Source organism: Pelodiscus sinensis, chromosome 5 (genome assembly GCF_049634645.1).
Source record: "Pelodiscus sinensis isolate JC-2024 chromosome 5, ASM4963464v1, whole genome shotgun sequence".
Taxonomy (NCBI): domain Eukaryota; kingdom Metazoa; phylum Chordata; order Testudines; family Trionychidae; genus Pelodiscus; species Pelodiscus sinensis.
Window position 1 is genome coordinate 29,981,250 of NC_134715.1, and position 10,529 is coordinate 29,991,778.

At 43.4% G+C, this 10,529-nt stretch overlaps 1 protein-coding gene across 3 annotated transcripts in view; it reads right to left on the bottom strand.

The window, feature by feature from the left end:
- ELOVL6 (ELOVL fatty acid elongase 6) overlaps positions 1 to 2,656 on the bottom strand; it is a 115,077-nt gene extending 112,421 nt beyond the window's left edge. The window contains exon 1 of one of the 3 annotated variants that reach the window (XM_006119277.4): positions 2,081 to 2,656. In XM_006119277.4, the coding sequence (XP_006119339.1) occupies positions 2,081 to 2,111 (31 nt within the window). In that variant the 5' untranslated portion in view covers positions 2,112 to 2,656. Of the gene's footprint in view, positions 1 to 503; positions 600 to 2,080 lie in introns of those variants that run through there. The other 2 variants (XM_006119276.4, XM_075929723.1) reach the window with 2 other exon arrangements.
- Between the last annotated feature and the right edge of the window lie 7,873 nt (positions 2,657 to 10,529).

Genomic DNA, 10,529 nt, shown 5'->3' on the forward strand with positions numbered 1-10,529 from the left:
AAAAGGGAAAGAAGCAAGAGAAGCCAATGGAGTAAAGGGCACAGGGGAGGGAGGTGCAGAACAAGGGAAAGGTAACCAAGAGGAAATGCAGCACCTGGGGAAAGCTAGTGAGGCATTTGCTTTTCACACCCAAGCAAACCACAGCAGCAGAGGAGGTGGTGGGAGGCGCTGAGCCTTGCACTGGGGGCTTCTGCTCTTCACCTGTTGATTTCAGGATGCCTTTTGTGATAGCTGAAGCCCCAGCTTCAAGAAGCATGGGAGGAGGTGAGACTCTTGGCTTTCATTTCCAGCACAAAGGCAGTTTCTAGCTCTCTTGGTGGCAGAGAAAAACTTAAAATGCTCGACCTGCCTGCCTGAAGCCCAAAGGTGGATGAAACCAGAGGGCTCAGGGCAAGACCCCAGACATTTATTATTAAAGTCTCATGATATTTAAGACAATCTCGTTCTTGGGGGAGGGGAGAGGGTGTTTCCTAAAATACGGTTTTTAAGTTTGGAGCTGGCACCTCTGCCATGTCGGGGACTGCGATGGCTTCTCTTCCTCCGGATAACAGGCCTCCCCCTCCGAAGCTGCTGCTACCGCTGCCCCCCATCCCTCCCGCGGCTGCCACGACTGGGAACGCCCCCCGCCCCAGTGCAGGCCCCCCGGGGGGGAGAAAGCGGAGAGCCGGCTGCCGCAGCGAAGGGGGCGATGAGGTGCCCCAGCGGCGGCCGGCCCAGCCGGGGAGGGAGCGGAAGGGGGAGGAGTGGCAGGTTCGAAAGGGCGGCGAGCGAGCGAAGTGGAGAGAGGCGCACGTGCTGTGTGTGCCCGAGTGCCCGGAGGATGGCGGCTCTGCAGTGCCGGGCGGCGGCAGCCGACGAGACCCGCCAGCCCGCCCATCATCTGCCCGGCAGCGGGGGGGAGCCCCCTCCGCTACAATCCCAGCCCCCGGGACCCGGCAGCGCCCCCGCCCAGCCCCCGTCTGAGCAATGAGAGACAAGGGCTTGGTGAAAGAGCGAGCCCGTCTGGCCGGCGAGCTCTCGCGCTGGGAATGCCGCCAGCCGGTGTCTGGGCAGACCTCACTACAGGCGCTTTTTTTTTTTTTTTTTTTTTCTGGAACCGACCCTCCCCCCCGACAGGAGCCATGGTTGATTTGCTCGCACGCATCCCCCCCGCCGAATCCACATGCCCTCTGCACACGCTGCCGGGCGACTCCATGCTCGCTCTGGCTGAAACCCCCCTCCCCCCGGCGCCTGGATTGTCAGGCACCCATCGCAGACATGATGTGCCCAGCATGAGAACTTTTCCTGCGCGCCTTCCCACTTCCCCGCCTGCCCCTACGCACTTTAACTTTCCGCCTTTTCTTGGCACTAGTAAATCCAGGTCACTGAATTGCTCCCCCTGCCACAGACACGCATAACAAAGTTAATAGGCGCATGGCTGCAGTTTTAAGTTTTTATTTCAAGCCGGGGACTCCACAGTGACATGTGTTTTCTTTTTAACTCGTCCTTCTGCATCATTACAGTGGCAGGGAGGTAACGAGCTGGAGTGGAAAGGGAGGGAGGGGGTAAGAGACCCTGAAGAAAGAGGAAATGGGGCACACGTACAAAAAGGAGTTACAAGGAGAAAAGAAGGACAAAAGGGAGATGGAAAAGGCAGAAGTACGAGAGCGAACGAGAATGAGGAAAGAAGAACAAAAGTACAATGGAAGGAGATCGCAGGGAATCGTTTTCTTTCATTATAAAAATGCTTTTATTAGTGAGATGCCAGTGTTATATAAGTTTTTTTTAAATTAGACAAAAAACTGCAGTCTCTCAATCTTAGCATCCTTGACCTTTGCTTGTGTGGTTTGTTATGTCACTGGAATAATGCACACACACTAATGTGCATTTGCACACGCTTATTCATATATGCATATATTGGTATGTATGTTTATATACACATACCTACACACACCACTGCACCTTATCAGAGCCAGTAAAATACAGACACTGGATCAGCGATTACCCTGGAGTCAATTATGACTAATCCATCTATAGATATGAAACACACATGCTCAGAGAGAGACAGCTACTGGTAAATACTACATTAACCATCACCTACCAATTCTCTTGCATCCACTGGATGGCTTCATTCTCGTTGAATTGCTTTTCAAATTCGTATTCTTGCAAAGTCAACACTGACATGTTCATTGGACCAATCTTCTAGGGGATGCCTTCCTATGTCTAAATATAAATAGATTATCTACAGATCTTTCCCCCCGCGTCTTCCCTTCAGTCGCCCCTTTCTCTCTCCCCCTCTCTTTCTCTCTCTCTCAGCTATATCCTTGATTTCGCATTGCTTTTCTCCTCTTCCTATCCTTCTCCACCCGTGTCTGGAGGTCTCCTCCTCTCAGCTTCTGCATCCACCCTGAGAGGAAATGGAGGCGTTGCGGTCTTAGTGCCCGTCTGTGTGCAGCTCAGCCTCTGCTTGGTGGTGGTGACATGCATATACCTCCTCCCGCAAGCGCAAGAGTAGCCCCCGGGCTCGAAAATCCGCCACCGTTTAGAACGCGACTGAAGCAAAAACTGGAGAATGCGATAGCTAGAGGCTGCGAAGGAATCACCCTTGAGCAGTAGCTTTTTTGGCACACCCTTTTAGCTTTGAATGAGACACGCTGCTCAAGCTCCCAGCACCGACGCTGAAGCTCCTAGCATTGAAAACCTTACCCATCACGGCCACGATTTTCACGTTATGGTAGTAAAAACAGTCCAGGATACAGGCAGCGCTGCTTAAATCAGAACAAAACAGACAGCACATTTGCTCCAAGACTGAATTTCTTTGTTATAGGAAATGGGGGAAGCAGCCAAAGGGGACAGAATTAGATCAATTGTCCCAATCAAATTCTCTTCCTTTCCCTTCCCCACTGCTACTAACTTGAATAATTCCCTTCAATTAACTTTGGAAATAATCGTTCCTCAGTCGGATTCTGTTCTGGCAACCCCTGCACTTACATGACTGGCCAGAAAACTCAACACTTTAAATAAATGCTGTCAGATTAAACTGCCAAACTTTCTGAATTATTTTATAAACGCCACTTTATTTTTCTTTATTCACAAAAGTTTAAGCCCTGATACTAGTCACTTTTACGTTTGCCATTCATTACTCATTTTCATGCTCCAAGGTCATGTTCCCACACAAGGATAGTTTTCAACGGTTTTTTTTTCCTAAACAAATTTGAATGGAGGTGCGAAATGCTTTGGAAATTTTAGGCATAGATTGCGAACAGTGCTTGGGAATGTTTGCCTCTAATGCAGTGGTTTTCAAGCTATGGTCAACAGACCCTGGGAGTCTGTGACCCCCCTCCCCCCACCCACCCACACAGACAGACACTCAATCTTTTTTGAAACTTTTTATATCGTGGGAATATTTTGATTGCTTTTAGGATTCTGATAAAGCTTTCATTTCTCAAACCTAAATATCGGGTTGAATATGACCTGACAGCATCCTTAGAAGATGAATTCATATAGTTCTTTGGTTGATAGATGAGTGCAACCTGTGATGCATTTGGTGGTCTTGGGGACCCAGGAGACAGCTCTCCCTCTGCAGTTGATGAAGCAGACAGGTTCTGTAGCTGAATGTCAAAATGGACTGCACCATTAAGATCTGAAAAGGGGGATAGGACTCTCCTGTAGAGAGAGACTATAAGGATGTTCAGTAAATTAACCGGAAACACTGAAATATGAGTCAGCTGAAGTGATCTCTCAATAAACAAGTAGGGACTGAGATTTAAGTCAAGAGTTAGTGTCTGAACAAAATGTTTAATTTCTTGTAAAATATTTTAAAAGGGCTAAAGAAGTGTGTGTGTGGGGGGGGGGGGAGATCTACCCCCTACTTTTCTAGTTCAAATGAACTGCATCTCTAGATTGTTCTGTAACTGAGGTATGAATGAAGTGATGTCAGACCCAGGAGAGTATATATACCTGTATGTGCTCAGGCAGGGAGGAGATAAATTAATAAGGAGGGGATACCAGTGGGATGCTCATATGTTTATGTATGTGGCAGGTTAAATCACTGTAGATAAGGTGATCACTAGTGGGCATATGGTGGTAGCTGAACTTTTCTATGTTCACCTGTCTCCTACAGAGAGGCATTCACAGACAGGCACCAAAATCTGTGTGATATTAGGAGATGTGTGATGTTAGATGACTGTTTATGGCACAATCCACATTGTAGGATAGGTATCAGAAGGGTAGCACCTCCAGATCAGCTACTAGAAGTGGGCCTCATCCTCCCTGATTGGATCCACCTCATCATCTCTAGCCTGATTCTGGCCTGCATGTTTATACCTGCCTCTGGAAATTTCCACTACATGCATCTGACGAAGTGGGTCTTTGCCCACGAAAGCTTATGCTCCAACACTTCAGTTAGTGTATATGGTACCACAGGACTCCTCGCCGCTTTTGCAGATTCAGACTAACACGGCTACCCCTCTCATAAGGGTAGCCCTGTTAGTTTGAATCTGCAAAAGTGGCGGGGAGTCCTGTGGCACCATATAGACTAACTGAAGTGTTGGAGCATAAGCTTTTGTGGGCAAAGACCCACTTCATCAATAGGTTAGGGAATCTAGGATGCTAGCTGCATAGCTATCATTTTCTCATGATTACCAATGCCATTTATAACTCTTACATGTCCATAGCTTTCTTTTCATATTCTTCTGCTTTACTCTGTGCTGATTAGGCCTCAACTGGAGTATTGTGTCCAGTTCAAGAAAAATGTGGAGAAATTGGAGGAGGTCCAGAGAAGAGCAACAAGAATGATTAACGGTCTAGAGAACATGACCTATGAAGGAAGACTGAAAGAATTGGACTTGTTTAGTTTGGAAAGGAGAAGACAGAGGGGACATGATAGCAGTTTTCAGGTATCTAAAAGGATGTCATGAGGAGGGAGAAAAATTGTTCTCCTTAGCCTCTGAGGATAGGAGAAGAAGCAATGGGCTTAAACTGCAGCAAGGGAGGTTTAGGTGAACATTAGGAAAAACTTCCTGTCAGACTGGTTAAACACTGGAATAAGTTGCCAAGGGAGGCTGTGGAATCTCCTTCTCTGGAGATATTTAAGATCAGGTTAGCGAGACATCTATCAGGGATGGTCTAGATCAGTGGTCTCCAACCTTTTTACACACAAGATCACTTTTAAAATGTCAAGACAAGCCAAGATCTACCCCGTCTCTAAGACTCTACGCCTTCCTTGAGGCCTCACCCTCTCTGTTCCCTTCCTCTCCATCACTTGCTATCCCTGGCCATTATACACTCTCAGGCTGTGTCTACATTGGCGCGATCTTGCGCAAATACTCTTTAACGCAGGAGTTCTGATTCCCAATTGCTGAAAAAGCCTTCTGTGCTTTCAATTTACTTGCAAAAGAGCATGCTTGCGGTGTGGATGTAACTCAAGTTTTGTCGGAAAAATAGCCATTTTTCCAACAAAACTCTGTAGTCTAGACATACCCTAAGAGATTCAAGTACCAGCCTATCCTCTCCAGAGATTAGAAACAGCCTTAAACCTATCTTATTTTCTCCTTCAATATAGTTCCAGGACTCTAGTACCCACATGCAACTAACTGTCTTCTTTGAGCCTTCTCATTCTGCAAATAAAGTCACAGACCGCAGAATATTTCATACTCATGGGCAATAAATAAAATAATATATTTCTTCCATTGCAGGTTCTATTTGATAAAATCAAACCACATTATAGAAATGAATTTAATCTCACTAACCCCTGTGAGACCAACACCTTTTATTAATCTCATTGTTTAGATAGGAAATAGAGATTAAGGACACAATGTTCAAAGTTGGAGGTCTGACTATGAATTTAGATATCCAACAGTCATATTTGAACATTAGGGTACACATGAAGTCTGTATTATAGCCAGGAAGAGAAACACCCATACCCTAAATACCTAAACCGGTATTTCAGTCAGGAGACTGATTACTTCTTTTCTCCATATAATCTATGATCTTTACCTATTCTGAAGAGAAAATAGAGAGGAGTTGACAAACTTTCCCATAAATAATAATTAAAATACTAAAAGCTGCACAATTACCCATGTTAAAAGAGTGTTTCGTGTTGTTCTGTGTACAAGGGAAGGTCGTGTTATATGCACAACTTTAACTGAGTGGGTGCCAGTATAATGTTATCTGATAAATTTGGTGGTGAGTGGGTAGGGGTAGAAGGGTACAGGCAAGAGTTATAGCTATTTGTACAACCTTGACTTTACATACATTCAAAACAAATATTTAAAATATAAACTCAACTTTACATTTCTGGTCTCTGTATTTGCGTGTGTTTAAAGAGATGGGACCAGATATTCAAAAGTGCTCAGGTCTCATCTAGTCACCCAAACAAAGCTGCCAGATTTTCCTAAATCTGAGAAAGGGAGCTGCTGAGTGGTGAACATTAAAAATCTGGCTGACAATATTCTTTCACTGATGTAAGGGGAAAAAAACCTTGATACTTATTTGCAACCTTAAATACTTTGTTTGTTGAGGAACTGAAAAAAACCTGTTTTCAATCTATTTTGTACTCTTCTCCTAGTTCTCCTGATTTTGTTTAATGCCACAGTCAGCATGACAAATATTACTGTATCCAATGAACAAAACGGCCCAGTCCCTCTTCTAAAAATTGCTGAGTAAGAACATTGGTGCCAAATGTCTGCTACATTCTTCTCCTGTAACGGCTACTTTTCAGTACATTCATACCTTGATCTTGCTAAGGATCCCCGTGCCCATGCACAGACCTAGGAGGATTTGTACAAATACAGGTTCTGATTGTAGAATCAGTGCCATGGGCACCGATCCAGCTGTCTGCTGTGCCCACTTGCTGTCAATGGAAGGACTGGGGCCATTGTTTGAAAAGCATTTTGGAATCTTCCGGCAGGAGAGCTGTGATACAAGACTTATTTTTCATTATTATTAAATCTAATACAGAAGACCTGTGCAAACCCCACATCAAGTAATTTATAATGACAGTTAGGCACAGTAGGCTAAACTCTATCCACTTTTGGTTTTGATGGGATTATAACTGAATGATCATAAATTTTAAAAAAATAGGAAAAAGGGTTTTTTCAATAACATAAAATGTAGCTTTAAAAAAATTAAATTTTAATCAATTGAATAAGTTACTTCAACAATGACTCAAGTAATCCCTGGAACAATGAAAAGGGAAAGCTGTCTGCTAAACTTCCTTTTTAATCAACTTGGCTACTAACTGTAGCTAGTGATGAATGGGAGACAAAATGCTGCACCTACATTTAAAGTCACCTGGCTTCAAATTCTGAAGCTCTAAGTAGCACAATTATTTGTTCCACACCATCTGGGAGCTGTAAAGAAAATGAGGGAAAGCATATGCAGGTACTGGACTTTGGAATTTAAGTAGAGCTGTGCACTCAAACAAGAAAGAAAGTTTAATAATAGGACAATTAAACTTTGAAGGACTATGTTGTTGAAAGTCATATGTAACCATGTGTGTGTGTGAAATATTTTCCACAAGAAGCGTACACAAGCATATTTATCCTCTTCCTTGTTAGTGATTGGATTTAAAACAAAATAAATAAATGAGGATACTGATGTGTGGTTGAGGGAGACATTGTGAAAAAGGTACATCCAAAAGATGGGTTGTCACTAGTTCTGAGCACTAAGGCATATTGTTCCTAATTCTAAAGTCCCAGGAAGCTCTATTTACTTCTGCCCCGATTCTGCCACCCTTACTCAAACTGAAGGTTAGTCTACACTGGAAGTACTACCTTGGCACAGCTGCACTGCTGTAGCTGCACCACTATAGAGCATCTGGGGAAGATGCTCTATGAATCTGGGAGATAGCTCTTCTAGTAGCATAATGAAACCACCTAAGCAAGAAACTCTCCCACCAACACAGCACTGTTCACAGTGGTGATTATGTTGATATAATTCATGTCACTTGGAGAGGTGGCTTATTCACACCCCTGAGTAACAAATTATATCAAAGTAAATGGTAAAGTAGATCTGGCCTGAGTAGTATCTTGCTTTGCAAAAAATCCTATTTATGTCACCAGAACTACAGATAAAGCACTACTCCACATGTACAAAGGTGGCAGAATTTGGCTCTGTGATTCCTTTAAATTTGTACCTATCAGCAGTTCTCCAGGTGCAGATATCAGAAATAGATGTTCCCCTCCCAAACGGAGCTATAATAATTCACTTGTCCTTATTCCCTTCCCAATCGGGCAGGTCTATACTACAGGTTTAAGTTGACCTAAGTTATGCAGCTCCAGTTACCTGAATAATTTAGCTGGAGTTGACATAGCTTAGGTCTACACCATGATGGGTCAATGGAAAAAAAATCATTACCTTATGCTTTTTGTTCCAATGGTGTGCCATAGTCAACAGGAGAGCAATCTTTTGTTGATCTTCAGTCACTAGACCAGCTAAATTGACCCCTCATGGATTTATTGCCACAGTATCAATCTGCTTGTAGTGGGGATATGTCCTAAGACTCAATTGTTGTCTTCTCCTCCTTATTTCAGGAAAGCTAGGGGAGAAAGATAAGTCTTATAGCACGTCAGGATGGTCACCAAATCCAGGCTATAGTCTTAAAGGGCCAAAATCTGCTACTGTCCAGCTTGAGAACTCAACTGGGGAACACTCTCTTTAAATTATGTCCAGAACTCCAGCAAAGTAATAGCCTGACTTGCAAAGGATGCACTGAACCAATGTCTTCTAGATGCCTTGACTCCCTGTAAGATGCTGCTAGGGATACCCAGAGCTGTGAACCACTATGTTCCCGCTCCGCTTCAGTAAGAGCAAGGTTATACTGTAAAGCTCTCTGCTTTACTGCTCTTTCTTCCTCACCAGCAAACTCCTCAAGGCTTTCCTGGTCCAAACTTTGCATAGCAGATAAAAAGCAGTGAACTACTGCCCCCACACTCCTTTGAAACATTTTAGTGTTATGTACTGCCTCTCCCACTATGTATTCATTGACTAAATTAAGTTTGCTGCTGTGTTAAAAAGTCAATATATCACTGTTTATTAATTTGGAAAGTATTTAATTTGGAGAGTACATCTTTCCCTTCAAAATACAGGACTGAAACTGATTTATAGAGGAAGTAAAACAAGTTTATTTGCAAAAGAACAAGGATTAAGTGATACCAAGTACATAGATTTCCAATAATCCAGAATTTTTGGGACCTAGGTGGTGCCAGATTATTGGATATGCCGGATTATCAAGAGGTAATATAAATTGGCGTTATATATATATATAAATATACATACACACACACACACACAGTATATATGGTATATAATATGTTTTTAACCCTTTTTATTGTAGCAGAAGTACTGTCCAGCATCACACAATGCCAATAGCAGACTGACTCGGTCCCATCCACTTTTGCTCGGTTCAGCTGCTGCTGCTGCTGCTGCCGCCTTGTGATTTGTTTTTTGCAGAAGCTCGCTCACTAGGCCCTTGCCACTTTGATGCTGGACTATTGGGAGTGCTGTACAATTGGATGCCGGACTATTGGAGTTTTACTGTAATAGAGATTGTAGGGGAGCCTGGATGGCCCTGCCTTGGCAAAAATAATGTCTGCCTTAACCATAGTGTGGATCTCTAACAAAGCAAAACCTAGGCCTGTCTCAAGTTCAGTGCACATAAGCACTCAGGCAAAGCTGTGGGGGGAGCTTTGAGAGGCAGGAATGGTTTTTTTTTTGCACAGTCATGCAGATACAGCATGGCACAGTGAGACCACGCCAAGGACATCAGGAGAAACCTTGTATTAGTATATTCTATCAAGATAAACAAACATTCAAGATACAGCCATAAAGCTATTAACCAAGCACATAGTTTTGCAACATCCTGAGAAGCAGGATGTACCCCACATAGGTGCATTAGGCATTTTAGGTATTTTACACAACACATAATCAATTAGTAGGTAATATTAGAATGACCAAGTCTCGATTTGCTATAAAATGGGCTTAGAGATGGCTACAAGCAAATAAAAGTGAAAATATCTCAATATCTAAAACTTAATCCAGCAGGATCTAGTCTTTGTTCAAGAAGGTTTCTTTCATCCCCAGACTCTTTTCCAGCTTTTTACTAGCCAGTCTTGCCAAGACCCATGACAGTGACCAAATTGCTTCATTTCTTTCACTCCTGTGGGAAGGCTAAAGATGGAGTTGCACTATTCCTTGTATTTCCAAAGGGCTAGCCTTTGTCTTACAAGTCAGGAAGGCATTCTGGGAATGAATTCAGTCTCCTGTATCTCTTTAGGGTGCAGGGGCCATGCTAATTCTGACTCTTCAATTCGGGATATCCCTCCCTCCACGCACACACACACACAAGGTTAGTTCAACAGCTTTTGTTTACTGCTACTATGTAAACTGAGGTAAACTCACAGACCTGTTTATCACCTTCACTTAGGTTAGACAGTCTGGATTATTTACTCTGGATTTATCTCAGAGGGTTAGTCATGTTAGTCTGTATCTGCAAAAACAATTAAGAAACCTGTTGTACCTTAAAGGCTAACAGATTTCTTTCTGCAAAA